The 17,099-nt window shown below is 54.7% G+C and overlaps 2 protein-coding genes across 2 annotated transcripts; both read right to left on the bottom strand.

Moving 5' to 3' along the window:
- Nucleotides 1-284: 284 nt before the first annotated feature.
- LOC103675124 (serine protease 44-like) lies at nucleotides 285-6,258 on the bottom strand. The gene is made up of 6 exons (XM_040628242.1): nucleotides 6,195-6,258; nucleotides 5,859-6,038; nucleotides 5,501-5,669; nucleotides 4,859-5,127; nucleotides 3,802-3,947; nucleotides 285-2,395 (listed from the first exon to the last, which is right to left on the bottom strand). Exons 1-6 carry the CDS (start codon nucleotides 6,256-6,258, stop codon nucleotides 2,162-2,164), a joined length of 1,062 nt encoding a protein of 353 aa, XP_040484176.1. The 3' UTR covers nucleotides 285-2,161.
- A 6,392-nt stretch (nucleotides 6,259-12,650) lies between these two features.
- LOC103675123 (serine protease 44-like) lies at nucleotides 12,651-16,824 on the bottom strand. The gene is made up of 5 exons (XM_040628158.1): nucleotides 16,500-16,824; nucleotides 15,991-16,147; nucleotides 15,108-15,373; nucleotides 14,163-14,326; nucleotides 12,651-13,582 (listed from the first exon to the last, which is right to left on the bottom strand). The coding sequence occupies exons 1-5, from the start codon at nucleotides 16,813-16,815 to the stop codon at nucleotides 13,349-13,351; spliced, it is 1,137 nt and encodes a 378-aa protein (XP_040484092.1). The 5' UTR covers nucleotides 16,816-16,824; the 3' UTR covers nucleotides 12,651-13,348.
- Nucleotides 16,825-17,099: the final 275 nt, after the last annotated feature.

The raw sequence follows: 17,099 nt of genomic DNA, 5'->3' as shown, positions 1-17,099 counted from the left end.
CTTGAAGATGACCTCGGAGCCCAGGATCTGCGATTGCCTCCGGGGTGGCCAACCCCGTGAAAGTACCCCCCCTCCCAGTTGCTTTAAGCTGGGGACGGTGCCCCCAAACTCTGGACCTCTGAGGGCACCTTTGTCGCCCAGCCTCTGACCACACCCCTGGTCCCCTGGGCTTGGTGCCTTGGAAAGGTTCGCAAGTGATGTTAATCTGAGAATCTGAAAAGACGTAGGAGGCACAAGAAAGGAACAGTAAGGCTAGGGAATCCGGAAAGATGTTTTTAGGAAAGTAGCATTTGAGCCGGATCTAGGACTGGAATAAGGAGTCCTGGGGGAGTCCTGGGAAAGGAAAGGCATTCCTCCTCTTCCACAGACCACCAATCGGATGGTCACACCTGAAGGAAATGATGGCGGATACCAGGCCTGCGGCCTTCCAGGAGCGATTTTGCAGGATCGGCCCTTTGCCTCTGCTGGGTGTGGCAGAATTGGGCGCGGAACACCAAGATTCCTGCTTCTCTTGTCTAGTGGTGGGGAAGGGGGTGTCCAGTTCTGGGGACCCCATTCTCCTGCCTGATATCTACGGGGGTCCACAGAATGAGCTCCCACCACTGGCAGGTGACACGCCGAGGCGGTCGAGCAGAGGAGGACGCCTTCCTCCTGGTGTTCATGCCCCGCCGTGCTACCCAGGGCAGCGGCACCATCACTGGGAGCTTGTCAGAGAAGCAGTTCTCAGGCCCCACCCCAGACCTACAGGACTGAAAACTCTGGGAGTGGAACCAGTGATGTGTGTTTTACCAAGCCAGAGAGAGCGACGCCGGGACACCGAGCCAGAGAATGAGGGTAAAGAGCCAGCGTCTAATACAAGAACTCTCACTTGCCTTCCTCCCAGGAGGAGAGCGGACCTTTGTTAACCGAGTGGAGGGGACAGGGCGCCTGGGGGGCTCAGTTGCTTAAGCATCTGCCTTCTGCTCAGGTCATGATCCCGGGAGCCTGGGATCGGGCTCCCTGCTCAGCAAGGCGTCTGCTTCTCCCTCTCCCTCTGCCCCTCCCCTGGCTTGTGCTCTCTCTCTCTCTCTCTCAAATGAATAAAAATCTTAAAAAGTAAAAATAAAAAAACAAAGTGGAAGAGGGGGCAGCAGCCGCAAATGGAAGAAGCAGCAGAGGACTATTTCTCACGTTCTAACTTCATTCTGGCTCCCAGGTCTGGTCTCTTGTGATCCCCTCTTCAGAGCTGCAGAGACTCTGCAATTAAGCGACAAAGCTCCGGGCAGACGTGACGAGTACGAGAGCAGGACCCAGCTAGCTAAAACCCTGTGGAGGACTCCCATCTGAGCAGTGGGGACTCACCACGCCCTTGAGGGCTTAATAAAAGCCATGAAGAGACCCTGTGTTACCTGGAAAACTAGTTCTCCACGGAGTATGTCATATGCAACCCCACAACATTCAGGAGACCAGAGCTTAGAACGAACAGGAACACACTCCCAACCTTTATTCAGTTGCCATCTGAAATCTCCACACTCCTTAATGCCTCCACACAACTTGGACTGAGCCTGGATGGGGCCACTAGGGACCGAGGAAGGGGACCCCGGGGGCTGCCCCAGGAGGGCCTGTGTGGCACAGGCTGGCCACGCACGGCTGGATCCACGCTGGCTGCAGGGAAACGTCTCCCAGCCCCAGACACCCCGGCAGATGTGGAAACCCCAGGCCTCACACCTCGGCAGGGACCTGGTGATGCCTCCTCCCTCTCTCTGCACCATCAGCAAGCTGACCACTTTGTCAGAGTCTCAGGTGACAGCCTGAGACCACGCCCAGGTCCAGTGCTGTCTCCCTGCTCCTGGAGTGACGTCTCCAGCAGGGGCTCTCCGAGATGGCAAGGAAGCCCCGGGCTTCAGCTGGCCAGTCGGCTGGCTCTCAGGCTGGGATGCTTGACCTCCCTCCTTCCAGGCAGGCAGGGCACAGCCAAGGTGTGCGTGTGGCCGACGCAGGTGACTGGGGCATCGGGCTAGGACACTGGGGCTCCAGCCTTGCTGCCGCTCTTACTGTGTGGCTCTCTACAGGGTCAGTGGGTGCCAACCAGAACTGGGGGAGAGGGCATTTGAGTAGGAGTGGGAGGTCGGAGGAGAGGCCCAGGCGAGACTCGGCAACAGGAGGGGGTGGGCCAGGGTGATCACGGGGCCACCAGGACGCCCAGGGGCAGCAGCAGGCACAGAAGCGGGAAGAAGCCTGCTGAGTCCCAAGAGCGAGCCTGACTCAACTGACCAATGACCCAGTCCTTGTAGAAACTAACTTCTGTATAAACTCCAGGATAATTTTTGCGACCGCAGCCAACGCCCCAGCTCACGATTCCCACCTGGACCCACGTTGCATTAAGTTCACAGACCAGGGGCCCCCCAGAGTCTCCCTGGAGAAAGAGAAAGAAACAAACACAGGAACGGAAGACAATCACCATCAGAACCGGCTGATGGCACTGCAAGGCCTGGGGAGACGGGCACGCGTGGGGCTTCCCCAGGACCACCCTCCCCCAGGCATCCACCAGCCCTAGGTTACTTGGAATATTTGAGAGTTGAAACTAAGTGAAAACCTGAACAACCTCTGAGAAATACTCCTGCTTCCCAGCTGTTCCTGGAGGCACACAAGATAGATAGCCCCTGGGTCCCAGTGCAGCAGTAGGGCTAATACTGTGTTGAAATACTCTCTGAATGCCCCTGTTCCTCCATGGCCCCTGACCTGTCCCCCATGGTCCTCTCCAAGCCTCCCATGACCCACCAACCAAAGGGGTACCCCTGACACAATACACAGCCTCCAGAGCCCTACTCCAGCTCTCAGTCTGGTGCCTATTCTGTTTGGTCAGTCCTGGGCCTCCATGGATGTGAAATATTTTGAATATCAACCCTGCATGGGAGGATCCCATAATCCTCACCTCCTACCTGAAATGCCCCGGCCTTAAACCCACATATCCAACACGGCACATTTGTCAGTTCTCTGTCTCCAGACTGTCCCAGACATGCCATATACACCCCATCTGAGGCAGAACCCTGCGTGTCCTCTCCCAGACCCGCTCTGGTGCCCCCGCCCCCCACCAACCAGCTCAGACAGAAACACAACCCTCCCAACCTCTCCCTCGCCCCCCTCCCAGCAGTCAGTCACCAAGAACTCATGATTCAACCTCAGACACATCTCCTCCCCCCCCTCCCCGCCCCAGCTCCTGCTTGGGACGCAGCATCATCGGCTAGATGATGGGAACAAACACCTAGCCTGCAGTCCTGCCCGGATGGCGTCGAGAAACTTGGCCCAGCGCTCCAGGCCACACGGATTCCGACCCCAGCCCTCTTCTCTGGTCACCTCATTGCTCCCGACTTGGAAGACAGGCCCTACACATGACAAGTTCCCTCAGACCTCGGAGCTGCTGTCCATGCTGCTCCCTCCCCTACAACGCTTTTCCACAAAATCCAAATACTCATCTTCTGAGGCCCAGCTCAAACGCCCCCTCCTCCAGAAGGCACTCGGAGCAAGAGGAAGATGGTGGGCCCGGGAGTCCGGCAGCCACGCACAGGGTCCCTGAGCTCGCACCTTTCGAGCTCACCCCAGCCGCTGGGGGGGGGGGGGGGGGGGGGCCAGGCAGCAAGGGCGGCTCCCTTTAGAAGGAGCCGGCCAGGCCAGCTCAGGGGAGCCATGAGGGGTTCTCCCCATGAATCTCCTTAACTAAGGAGAGAACGGAGGAGATGGCAGTTCCCCCAGGCCCTGGCGCTTGGGAAGCACGGAGGGGACATCCTCACCGCAGAGGCCACAACGGAGCCAGGAACTGACCTTGCAGAGACTTTTCCCATCTTGATAGCCACAGATCATCCCTTTTTTCACTAGATTGCGAAGTGACCCTAACCGTGTCAGCAGTATCTGGTTACATTTCTTGTAGTGAAGAATGAGTTGCTTGGTCTCCTGAAGATGAACTGACACTGGGGCTGGGGCGACAAAGTCAGGGTCTGCATGAGTGGAGAGCCCAGGAGCCCCCGAAACCCGCTCTGTGCCCTCACACACTGTTGCATCCTCAGAGGCAGTCGGGGCAATGGCTACCGTCCCATTGACAGGAGGGAATGGAGGCTGTGGTGGTGAGGGGAGAGGGAGAGGTAAGAAAAGCCATGACAGAAGAAGGAGGGACCCCTCAGGACAGAAAGAGGCAAGGCCTTACCAACCAGAAGTGAAAAGCAAGCGTCACCCTGAGTACCAAGAGTGACAGGTGTCCTGTGCTGAGCAGAATCAAGACGCTCAGACAGGGAGGGCCCCCAAAGGGACCAGTCCAGCCGCTTCCCCGACATAGGAGGCCCTCCAGCCTCACCAGTAGGCTTGCTCTGGCCCAGCTGACACTGCCTAGCACGAGAAGCTCCCTCCCCACCAAGCAGGGACTTCCATGGAGGGACAGGTCTGACTCGCAGAGAGCTCATGCCCCCGGAGCTGAAATCCATGCTGGACAGAGCCCACCATCCCTGGCACCCAGGCCCCCAGGTGTGAACATTCCAACGGCAATTCTTTTTTTAAAGATTTTTTTTTTTGAGAGACAGAGAGAGAGAGAGAGAGCGCACAAGTGGGGGGAAGGGCAAAGGGAGAGGGGGAAGCAGACTGCCCGCTGAGCACGAGACTCGATCCCAGGACCCTGGGATCATGACCTGAGCTGAAGTCAGACGCTTCGCTGACTGAGCCACCCCGGCGCCCTTCATTAAGCAATTCTTAATGAGGTTCAGTTACTCCCTGGCAGGACGCCCTCCTCCTCCCTTGCCCACCTGTTAAAGAATCAGCCTCCCTGTCCCTTGTGGGACAGCCTGTGGGCCAACGCCAGCACACCAGGCTGCCCCCTCGACTCCCCACTTACCAGTCTCACCTCCTGCCAGTCGGCCCCAGCCTGCCACCCAGCACTCCGTCCCACTTTCCACATGGAAAGCCCTTTCGGGGAGACACACAGGCTGGATGTACGAGGAGTAATTCACGGAGAAGGACAGCAAAACCAGGGCGATGTCATGTCTCAAAGTTTTAGCATCATAAAAGCGGTGGCAAACGATGTCTTCCACCGGGACCACCAGGGTTGTCTTGGAATGAGAATGAGAATGTGTGTCTCCCAGCCTCACTGTATATTCCTCGTGGCTGTGGGAAGAGGACCTGTCCTTCATAGGGATCCCAGAGGGTCTACACTCCCCTTCCACATTTTCCAGGTTCTTCCCAGCGTGGTCCTGTCTCCTCGGCCAGCATCAGGCACCTGCCTGCCTGCTGACCACATCCCGTCCCCAGACCCTAACCAGCCAGTGGTTCTCCAAGTGAGGGCCCGAGACTACCAAAGCAGCCCCTGGGAACTTGGTAGACATGCGAATTCTCAGGTCTCACTCCAGACTGAGTAACACCTAGGGGGCTGTGACTCCTTCTCAGAGGAGGAAGAGGAAGCTCAGGGAAGGGGATAGGACTGGCTCCAGGTCACGGAGCCTGACAGGGGGGGCCCAAGCCTGGAGCCCCAGACACTCACCCAATTATGCAGTGGGCGGCGGTCAGCACCCAGCGACTGGCAATGAGGGAGCCTCCACACATGTGTCTGTCCCTGGCCTGCAGGCTCACCTGCCAGGGCCACTTCCGCTCTGCGGCGGGCAGTCCGCCGGCTATCCTCATAGACCTCTGGCCGCATCCTGGTTGGCTCACTAAAGAGAAGGGACTGGAGGTGAAGCTACTGTCTCGTTCCCTGCTCACTGCCCCTAGCCAGCCACCAGGGTGCAGAGCCAGGTTTCCTCTCCAACCCTTCAAGATAGAGTCTGACCCTTCTAGCTCCCCAAGCAGCTTCCCCTCTGGCCATCCAGGTGGACCTGTCCAGACCTGTCCAGAAGCAGTACCTTGAGGAGAGAAGGTTCCAAATATGGCGGCCTGGCTGGACTCCACTGTGAGTGTTAGAGGCCCTGGAACTGCAGTGGATATTAGCATCTGCGGGGACTCCAGGGCCCCTGGTGGCCCTGGTGGCGCCTCTGGGCTTGCGGGTGTCATTGCAGGTTCCTCGCTGGGGCGGTAACCCTCACCTGGGGAAGATCCGTGAGGCAGGAGCTGGCCCGAGCGCGCACCCTGGCCTGCCCTTTCCCCCCGGCACCCCCAGCAAACACCCCCCTTCCACTCCCCACCCCCACCCCGTGAGGAGCCCGGCCGGCCTCGCCCCCTCCCCGTCCGCCAGGCCCCACCGAGCCGGGGTTCAAGGAGCAGGAGCCAGAGCAGGAGGCCCAGGGCGCAGCCCAGAGACGCCATGGGCCCGCTTGCGCTGCCGCTCCCTCGAGCGCCCCCTCGCGGCGGCTCGCGGCCCTGCCCTCGCGTTGGCCCGACCCAGGTGCGCGGGCACAATTCCCAGCCCGCAGCTGCACCTCCAGGGTTCCCGCCTCCTGGTGATTCCACCCGAGACAATCCAGGTAGTGCTCCCCATTCGCTTGAAAATGTCATTGCTTTTATCGACCTTAAAATAGAGATCTTCTGGATTATACGCCCAGAGTAATCGAATCACTGGAGCCCTTAAAAGGACAAGGACACGCCTTCTACCCAATGGAAGGTGAAAAACAAAAGGAAAGTATGATAAATAGAAAATACAAAACCAAAGAGCAGTATCGAGTCTTAATATGATAGCATTTGCAATTAAGTGTGAACAGGTTGAATACACCAGACAAACAAGAACTCTCACTTTGGTAAAAAAGATAAGGTCCAGAAATATACTATCGGAAGATACTAGATATTAAAAGAAGACAGGCGGATACATTGGAAATAAAGGACTAGGAGTGAAATAGCAGACAAATCTGATGCAAAAGAAAGGTGGGATAGCAATTTTCTATCAGATTGTAAAATCACAGGCAAAGATTATGCAAGAAGGGGGCGCCTGAGTGGCTCAATCAGATAAACACGGGCTCTTGATTTCAGCTCAGGTCATGATCGCAGAGTTGTGAGAGCCCCTCATGGGCTCCACACTCGGCGCAGAGTCGGCTTGAGGTTCTCTCTCTCCCTCTCCTTCTGCCCGTTCCCCTGCTGGTGTGCTCTCTCTCAAAAATTATTAATTAATTAATTAATTAATTAATTAATTAATATTACCTAAGTGACAGAAAAATTTATATACAGTAAAAATAAGAAATAATCAAGTAGATGCAACAAGAAGCCCTTAATACATAAAACGACAGTTGACCAACTTCATGGGACACCAGAGTTTTTGAAACATTCTTCCTAAGAAGCTGATAGCTTATGGAGGCAAAATTAAGCAAAAATTATAGGATATTTGGCTATGACCACTGCTAATCTTTTTTTTTTAAGATTTTATTTATTTATTCATGAGAGACAGAGAGAGAGAGAGAGGGAGAGATGCAGAGGGAGAAGCAGACCTCCCGAGAAGCAGGGAGCCCGATGAGGGACTCCATCCCAGGACCCCAGGACCATGACCTGAGCCAAAGGCAAACGCTCAACCAAGCGAGCCACCCAGGCTCCCGACCACTGATAATCTTGATCTAATAGCAGTATAATGAATTTTACAACTACCAACAGACAGCATTCATTCTGACTGAGCACATAGGAAACATTCAGAAAGAAGGCCTCAAAGGAAGACCAGTAAACTCAAGGAATCAACGTTATAGCTTCTGTTCTTGAGCCATACATCTATAATACTAACATCAACTTCTACCAAAATATCCCATAGTTCTGAAACAAAGACACAACCCTAGAAAATGGTCCTCGTATTAAAAAAGAAATCATAGGGGAGCCTGGCTGTCTCGGTCGGTAGAGCATGGGACTTTTTGATCTCAGGGTCATGAGTTCAAGCCCCACGATGGATGTGGAGCTTACTTAAAAATAAAATAATTTTTAAAAAGGAAATAATGAGAAAAATAATGACAATTTAAAGATGACTACCAATGAAAACACAACATATGAAATATCGCGTGATGCAGCGATAGTAGTCCTGGAAAGTAATGTAAAGCTTCGACCATATCAGAAAATAAAAAAGACAGATAACAAATGAGCTAAAGATGCAGCTCCGGAAGTGAAAATAATCAGTGGAGTAATCCCCAAGACAGGGCTTGGGAGAAAGAAAAGAATTTCGAGAAACAGCAGCAGAAGTCAATAGAGACAAAATTATGAACATGAACACAATCAGAATTTTGTTCTCTGAGAAGCTTAATAAGAGACAACATTCTAGGAAGAATGAAAAAAAGAAAGAAAAATACAGAATAAACAAAGGGAAGCGACTTAATGATATAACGGATATTTCCTTTTAATTATAAATATTATTAAATGCATATGCTCACTTGTCCTCCTGGCCAAGATAGACTAAGGGGGATTGCCCTTCCCACCTGAACAACCAAAGATGGGCAAAAATATGAAATGACAGTTTTCAGGACACTGGACACCAGGCCACAAAGGGCAGGACCGCTGATAGATGGAAACCAAATGGGATGAGTCCTATCATGGCTCTGTTTGTGGCCTTCAGAGAGTTTCTAGGCCACGGTTCAGAGAAGAGGAACTCAGGCAGAACCCCACAGGAATCCCACAGGCTCCCTGAAGTGAGCAAGTGAAGCTGAAAGGTCCGGGGGGGATGGGGGGTGGGGGTTGAGCCAAGGAAGCTATGCAAAGAACACTGGGGAGTGGGGAGAATTCCAGAGACCTGCAAAGCCTCCCCCCTTAAGGACTTCCCAGTATATTGATCAGTGAGGGGGGGGGACTATTTGAAGCTAGAGAAACAACCACTTGAAAGGATTAGAAATAACGATGCCCAGTGGGGCCCAGGAATACTGCCTGTTCCCAGCAGCCAGACTGGAAAAACTCAAGATTCACAGAGCACTGGGTAGCATGTTCAGAAAGGTCTTTTCTCGGGTGGGGCGCCTGGGTGGCTCAGTCCCTTAAGCATCTGCCTTAGGCTCAGGTCATGATCCCAGGGTCCCAAGATCAAGTCCCACCAAATCCAGCCTCTCGGGCTCCCTACTCAGCGGGGAGACTGCTTCTCCCTCTGCCCATCCCCCCTGCTCATGATCTCTCTCTCTCTCTCTCTCTCTCTCTCTCAAATAAATAAATAAAATCTTTAGGAAGGAAGGAAGGAAGGAAGGAAGGAAGGAAGGAAGGAAGGAAGGAAGGAAGGAAGGGAGGAAGGAAGAGTCTTGTCTTGGCAACAGGAAATAATAGTTCCTAGACTGAGAAGTGCTCCAGTCTTGTCTAACAAACCTTTAAAGTGAGCCCTGAAAATATTCGTTTCCAAGTAATTTTGCTACATCCCACATAAAGCTCAAGAAAATTTCTAGGTTGGGGCGCCTGGGTGGCACAGCGGTTAAGCGTCTGCCTTCGGCTCGGGGCGTGATCCCAGCGTTCTGGGATCGAGCCCCACATCAGGCTCCTCCGCTATGAGCCTGCTTCTTCCTCTCCCACTCCCCCTGCTTGTGTTCCCTCTCTCGCTGGCTATCTCTATCTCTGTCAAATAAATAAATTAAATCTTAAAAAAAAAAAAAAAGAAAGAAAATTTCTAGGAAAATATCAAACGCCCAGGTAAAAGTCGCAGTGTCTGGTATCCAATCAAAGAATACCCAGCACTCAAGAAGCATGAAGATACGATGCATAATGAGAATAATCAATCAATCCAGAGCAACCCACAACGGACACAGGTGTTAAAATCACTGGCAAGAATATTAAAACAGCTATTACAACTGTAAGCTATACATATGTACTTAAAAGTTAAGTAGGGATACTGAAGATGTAAAAAGACCCAAATCAAACTTCTAGATATAAAAACTACCATGGGTGAGATGAAAAAAAGACAGTGACTGATGGGTTAAACATGGCGGAAGGAAGAGATGGGTGAAATTAAAGACATGACAATAAGAAAAAAAAATGACCAGAATGAAACACAGAGAGAAGAGGGAGTATAAAAAACTAGAGCACCGTGGGCTGTGGCCTTAGACGTGCATCATGGCACTTCCACAAGGGAGAAGTGCTGTGTGGGAGAGACAAAAAATATTTAGAGAAATAATGGCCAAACGTTTTTCCAAATTCAATAAAAAACCATTACCCCAGAGATCCCAGATGCCGAACGACCGCCGAACCAATGAAACTAGACCGAAGCGCAACCTAATCGAATGGCTCAACACCAGAGATAACGTGAAGAGAAACAAAGGGAACCTCATCAGAAACAACGTGAGCTCCGTTCTCAGCTGAGGTCAACACGATGACGTCATGCCTTCCAGTTTCAGCTCTCATAGAGTACACATGTCCCGTCCCTGGTCTACCATGGGCCGTATTTTTCCATTTTTGCGCTTTTTTTGCCACTGATTTTGCTGTTTAAAATGATCCCCCGAGCAAAGAAATTAAAAAATAAAGTAAAATGATCCCCCAGCTTATTGCTTAGGGGCTGTCTTGGGTCGCTAAGGACTCTGGGCTGTGATGGTCATCACAGAGAAGAGACATGGTGGGTGAGCTCCGTACGGGCATGAACTACACTTCTGTGGGCCCTGAGTTCAGTGATAATGAATCAACAGAGTGCATGAGATAAGGTGTCTTTAGCCAGAAACAAACAGAAAATAAAGTTACACATTGACCAGCCGGTGACAATGTTGTGTGGCGAGACTCCCAGGAATCTACTCCTGTGTTTCTTTGAGGAGCAGTTGTTCAGTAGTTGCTAATTCAGTGCTCATGGCTTCTTCACAGAACATAAAAACTGAAAGAAAAAAAAAAGCCACCAAAAGCATTATTTTTAGCAACTGGGTTTGGGGTGGTTGGTTACACAGCAATAGGGAACTAAAACATTTATTAAAACTCATATTGTCCCATGTTGCCTGGCCAAGTGCCTCAGATGGGGTTCCCCGGAAGCAGATCCTGACCCGGAACTGTATGCGAGGGTCTGTGTGGTGGGGTGTTCTCAGGAGATACGCAGGGAAGGGAGCAATTGAGGAAGAACTGGGCAATGGGAGAATGCATTTGCCACTGAGGTCTCAGCTGATCCTCCAAGAAGCCCTTCCAAGCTGGCCCCAAGTGCGGCCAGAAGGCTGGGCCTTGCTGCCCCTGCACGCCGAGCACCTGCCCTGGACGACACCCTGTACAAGGATGGGCTCCTGCGTGCATCCGTTCTCGCAGCCCAGGGAAGCTTCTGTGAGGGCTGCAGCTGAGGCAGTATTTTCGGGAGCTGGGGGAATGATGTGATTTCTGTGCAAGAGGGGGGATGCAGTGGCAACACCATCTGATCCCCCAGGGTACCACTTCCAGTTGGCTCCTGAGTCCTTGTGACATGATCCTGGCCATTTGGATAGCTTCCTCGCTATCTGGTACGACACGACGTTTTCGTCTCCTCCAACACGTTCCCTGCTCCACACTTTTCAGACCGCTTTCCAGGAGGCCCTGATTTCTTTGGGTGGGAAATTGTATTTCAAGACCGCAGTCTGGGCCCTAGGAATATATATTGCTAGATGTTGCTTGCTTCTTATGACTAGAAACCTCTAGCGCTTTTTGTTTTGTTTCTTTTTAAAGTCTGATATTTTTAGACCTCGTTGCCTGTCCCTCAGCCTGGGGGGTCTGCCAAGCCACCACTCCCTGAGTAAGGGTCATCCTACCGACAGGCTCTCCCCTCCCACCTGCGGTTCACATCTTATTCGTGGCCGCAGCCCAGCGCCTGACTCACGAAAGGTATTCCACGAATATTGGTTGGGAAGACTAAGAGTGGCTACCCCTTACTCGGCAGTTGGGAGTCCTGTTCGCAGGGAGGCTCACCCCGGCTTTTCTGGTAGCCAGAGGTGCATCCTGAGCAACTAAGCCACCGGACTAAATTCCTGTCTCCGCCCCCAGCAAGAACCACATTCTAATATCAGCATGCCACAGAGCATCCCGTCTGGACCACAGACTTCCCAGAGCTGGGGACTGTGCCTTTAGCCGGGGCTGCGACTCCCAGCTAGCCAGTTGTGGGATTCCATCTTTGCATTTACTGAGTTTAGCTGTAACCCGCTGGGGTTTACAAAGCAGAGTGTCCCACCCTGGCCTCCCTCAGACAGCAGGTGGGACTCTCCCAGACTGCCCGCTGAGGTCCTAGGTAACTGGGAGCCTTAGCACTGACCGAGGAAGGATGGGTAGGCAAGAGAGAGAAGCTGGGGGATGATCAGCAGCCAGTACCAGGTGACTGTGGGACACTAGAGCTGGTGACTGGGGAAAAGAAACTGTATACACACACACACACACACACACACACACACACACAGAGCCAGGCCCTCCCACCTACCGTCCCCTTATAGGGAGCTCTTTGGGCTCAAGGCGTCTTGACACCCAGCCCACGGGGTCTCCTCAAGGCATGTCTGTTACAGGGCAGCAAGGAGAGGCACAAAGGTGTGTGAGTGGGCCATGCCCCAGTCTCTGTCCTCTTGCTCTCTCTGCTCCTGACTGCCGAGGCCGCCAAACTCAGCTACAAGACTTCCAGCCACAGAGACGTTGATGGCTCTAACAGGATAGGCAGTAGGACCCACTGGCTAAGGCCATCCATCAGATTTATATCAAGGTAGAGAAGCTCCCCACCTCTAACTCTTCTAGGTTTACTGGACACCAGGAAGTGCTTTCCAGGCTACGTGGGACACTAGTTCCCTACAGAGTATGTTATGGGCAACCCCACAACTTTCAGGAGACCAGAGCTTCAGAATAAATAAGAATGCACTCCAAACCTTTATTCAGTTGATGTCAGAAATCTCTGCACTCCGTCAACACCTCCACACAACTTGGGCTGAGCCTGGGCGGGGCCACTAGGGACTGAGGAAGGGGACCCCATCACGGGGCTGCCCCAGGAGGGCCTGTGTGGCACAGGCTGGCCACACACGGCTAGATCCACGCTGGCTGCAGGGAAACGTCTCCCAGCCCCAGACACCCCGGCAGATGTGGAAACCCCAGGCCTCACACCTCGGCAGGGACCTGGTGACGCCTCCTCCCTCTCTCTGCACCATCAGCAAGCTGACCACTTTGTCAGAGTCTCAGGTGACAGCCTGAGACCACGCCCAGGTCCAGTGCTGTCTCCCTGCTCCTGGCGTGACGTCTCCAGCAGGGGCTCTCCGAGATGGCAAGGAAGCCCTGGGCTTCAGCTGGCCAGTCGGCTGGCTCTCAGGCTGGGATGCTTGACCTCCCTCCTTCCAGGCAGGCAGGGCACAGCCAAGGTGTGCGTGTGGCCGACGCAGGTGACTGGGGCATCAGGCTGGGATACTTCCGGGGCTCCAGCCTTGCTGCCGCTCTTACTGTGTGGCTCTCTACAGGGTCACTGGGTGCCAACCAGAACTGGGGGAGAGGGCATTTGAGTAGGAGTGGGAGGTCGGAGGAGAGGCCCGGGCAAGACTCGGCAACAGGAGGGGGTGGGCCAGGGTGATCACGGGGCCACCAGGACGCCCAGGGGCAGCAGCAGGCACAGAAGTGGGAAGAAGCCTGCTGAGTCCCAAGAGCGAGCCTGACTCAACTGACCAATGACCCAGTCCTTGTAGAAACTAACTTCTGTATAAACTCCAGGATAATTTTTGCGACCGCAGCCAATGCCCCAGCTCACGATTCCCACCTGGACCCACGTTGCATTAAGTTCACAGACCAGGGGCCCCCCAGAGTCTCCCTGGAGAAAGAGAAAGAAACAAACACAGGAATGGAAGACAATCACCATCAGAACTGGCTGATCGCACTGCAAGGCCTGGGGAGACGGGCACGCGTGGGGCTTCCCCAGGACCACCCTCCCCCAGGCATCCACCAGCCCTAGGTCCTGAGAATATCGGCTCTAAGGGTAGAAAACTTCAGCAAACAAAATTCATACATGTATGCAAAAAATCAGTGTACAAAAAAACAATTGAATATAAACAAAGAAAATGTCCATACTCTGAGCTAATCATAAGTCTTCACCTAAGCACTCTGCCTGTCACAGCGAGGGGGTTCAAAACACGTGACTTGCATTTCTGGTATTTTCTGCCTGAATCTCCCCTCTTCTCCCAACCCCCTCCAGGTAGCACCAGGTCCTCCTGCTGAAGGATCCAGGCAGGCCAGCCCGGCCAAGCCTTGGCAGCTTGTCCCCGTGAGTCCCCCTGACGTGCATTAAGGGTGAATGGAGGGGCTGGTGAATAACACAGGCCCCACTGCCTGTGAATGAGGAAATGGTGAGGGGACAACAAAATGGCAAGACAGCCAAGGGTCCATGAACTGACCTGGCAGGCATCCTTTCCTTGGGTGCTGTAACCACAGACCGTCCCTTCCTTGACCACGTCACTAGTAGTTTCCATTTCTGTTTGGAGCATTGTGTTACATTTTTCATAACGGATAATGTTTAGCTCGGCCTCCTGTAGCCATTCTGAAGATTCTTTGGATTTATCTGTAGAGATAATTTAGGAGTCGTTGGACCTGCCTCATGGAACAGAATGGGAGCCCCTGGAACACACTCTTGGTCTCAGTACAGTGTGTTCACAGACGGACGCCACGTTAGCGCCGTGAATATGGTCCCCACTTGACACCGGAAGAAATGAGGCTCGAAGCCGACGGAGGCAGAGGAGGAGGTAGGAATCAAAACCAAGACAGGAGAAGGAAGAACATCAGGACAGGAAGAGGTGAGGCCTTACCAGCCCTGAGAAATCAAAACCAGCTCTGTCACTCTGAGTATCCTTAGTAATCGTGACAGTTGTCCTGTGCCTCAGTGAAGTGACCTTACTTTTAAGCAGGATCATAAACTCTTGGACAAGTAGTGTCCCCCAAAGTACCAAACCCAACCTCTCCCCAGGGATGGGAGGCCCAACAGCCTCACCAAGAGGAGTTCTCTGGGCTCTTCTCACTCACAGGAAGCTCCCTGTCCACCAAGGCAAGGACTTCCAGTTTGCGACAGCTCCCGTGGGCAGACAGATCAACACCAACACCCCACGGGCTAAAATCCACCCTAGAGAGAACCCACTTTGCTGGTCACCTGAGCCCCCAGGCCCTGAAATTCTAATCAAATCTGTAACGCCATCAAATTACTCTCTACCGGCATCTTCTCCACCCTCCTCCCTTATCCACCTGCTAGAAAATGGCCTCCCTGCCTCCCCCTTTAGCTCTAAGGCCAACTGCAGGGCACGAGGCAGCCTCTTGCCTGGCCTGAGCTTCGAGTCTCGCTTCAGTCTTACCTGCTTCATCGAGCTTCCCCCAGCCAGTCACCCAGCACTCTGTACCAGTTTGTACCATGAACGCCTTTTTCGGGAGGCACACGGGCTGGATGTGGGAGGAAAAATTCACAGGGAACTCAAGCAGAACAAGGGCAATGTCATTCTCAATTAATCCGATAGGATTGTAATCTTGGTGAACCACGATGTCTTGGACAGGGATCTCGATGGCCATTCTGGAGGTACTCTTCATGACGATGTCTCCCAGCTTTGCCGTGTACTCCACGTGGCTGCAGAGAGATCCTGGAGGCTCTACACTCCCCTTCCACGTCTTCTGGGCCTTCCCAGCCTGGGCCTCTCTCCATCAACCACTTCCCTCCCTCCATCACCGCGCCCCATCCCTGGACCGCTGGTCCATCTCTCCAGTGGTGCTCCCAGTCTGGTTCCCCGGGGAGGAGCCGCAGCGTCACCTGGGGGCTAGCTGGAGATGCAGATGCTCAGATCTGGCTCCTGATCTGCATCAGAGACGCTGGGGGTGGGGACGGGCAGTGTTTTAACAAGTTCTGCAGGTTTATCCAGGCTCGAAAGTTTGAGACCACCGATCTAGCCACATTGGTCTACTACACTACACTCTTCTTAAATATCCCCCCTCGCCAGTCTTTGTCCACACACTGCCTCTCAACTGGCATCCCTCCCATTTCTTGTCACTTGGCCTGAAGGCGAATCAGCGCAAGCTTTGAACCTGATTTGGGGTCTTGACTTTTCAGGCTACCCAGGGCCCTACCATCACCTACCTCTGACTGCAGCCTGAAGAGCAGGGTTTAGGACCCTCTTTTTCGGATAAGGAGAAGGAAGCTCAGGGAAGGGGACAGGACTGGCTCCAGGTCACAGAGCCCCAGACACTCACCCGAATATGCAGTGGGCGGCGGTCAGCACCCAGCGACTGGCAATGAGGGAGCCTCCGCACATGTGTCTGTCATTGATCTGCAGGCTCACCTGCCACGGCCACTTCCGCTCCGCGGCGGGCAGTCCGCCGACTATCCTCATGGACCTCTGGCCGCACCCTGCAGCAGGTCAGGGGAGGGAGGGGCTGACAGTAACGCCCCTGCCAGCACCACCCGCAGAGCCCGCTGAGGCTCAGAAGCCTCAGGACCCTCAGGGCAAGGCCCTGTCCCTTCAGACCCGCCACCCCACCCCGGGGGCAGCTCTGTGTCCCCTGAGGCTCCTCGGAGAATGGCCACGCGTCCCCTCCGAGCTCAAGCGCAGGGTTGGGGCCCCTCCGACCCCCCAACTCCCCTGCGAAAAACCATCTCCGCATGAGACCCTCCCCCAGACAGGGTCGCGGCCCCCTCGGCGCCCTCGGCCCCCTCGGCCCAGGCCAGGTCTCCGCGGCAGGGCCTGACCCAGAAACATCACCTGCAGGAAACAGCGGCTTTGCTGTGGTTAGTGGCTTTGCCGTGGCCACAGCCCTGTAGGAGCCAGAGGCCCCTGGGGTGACCGCCACCACTTGGGGGGATGCGGCCGCCTCTTGGGGCCCGGGGGTCACGGGCGGTCCCTCAGCCCTCCACACGCTCGCGCCGGGGCCCTCGCGGCCGCCCCCCGAGGACGACGGGGAGGTGGGCGCCGGGGAGGGTGGGGGCGGCGCGGACCCGCCCTGCGTCCCAGCGACCCGGGGCCGGAGGAGCAGGAGCCAGAGCAGGAGGCCCAGGGAGCCGCCGCCCGGGGACGCCATGGGCCCGCCGGCTCCGCGCCTCTCGCAGCGCCCCCTCGCGGCGGCCCGCGGCCCTGCCCTCGCGTTGGCGGGAAACCGGGTCCCGCCGCGCCCCCTGCGGGGCCTGACCGTCGGGCCGCGGAGGCGTGACTCGGGGAGGCTTTTCGTCCCGGCCTTGCGTGGACCGGTGCGCGGTGCCTCCCGGGCACTCGGCGGCCCCGCCTCGACCTCGCCCTGTCCCGGGCCTCCGCAGACCCGCACCCGCCGCCGCCGCCGCGGCCAGGAGTGCAGCGCGCCTCGCCCCG

This window comes from Ursus maritimus, unplaced genomic scaffold, assembly GCF_017311325.1.
Source record: "Ursus maritimus isolate PB19 unplaced genomic scaffold, ASM1731132v1 scaffold_14, whole genome shotgun sequence".
NCBI classification, from domain to species: Eukaryota; Metazoa; Chordata; class Mammalia; order Carnivora; family Ursidae; genus Ursus; species Ursus maritimus.
The sequence above is the reverse complement of the archived record's forward strand: the minus strand, read 5'-3'. Positions and strand labels throughout refer to the sequence as shown.

Excerpts from the sequence above, each read along its gene's own strand:
- LOC103675124 (XM_040628242.1), bottom strand. The coding sequence starts at position 6,258 with ATGGCGTCTCTGGGCTGCGCCCTGGGCCTCCTGCTCTGGCTCCTGCTC. Across the intron at positions 6,039-6,194 it reads GCTCCTTGAACCCCGGCTCG|GTGAGGGTTACCGCCCCAGC; the intron begins GTGGGGCCTGGC and ends GATCTTCCCCAG. Across the intron at positions 5,670-5,858 it reads TGGAACCTTCTCTCCTCAAG|TGAGCCAACCAGGATGCGGC; the intron begins GTACTGCTTCTG and ends CCTTCTCTTTAG.
- LOC103675123 (XM_040628158.1), bottom strand. The coding sequence starts at position 16,815 with ATGGCGTCCCCGGGCGGCGGCTCCCTGGGCCTCCTGCTCTGGCTCCTG. Across the intron at positions 15,374-15,990 it reads GCCGCCCACTGCATATTCGG|CCACGTGGAGTACACGGCAA; the intron begins GTGAGTGTCTGG and ends ATCTCTCTGCAG. Across the intron at positions 14,327-15,107 it reads GGGGAAGCTCGATGAAGCAG|ATAAATCCAAAGAATCTTCA; the intron begins GTAAGACTGAAG and ends TTATCTCTACAG.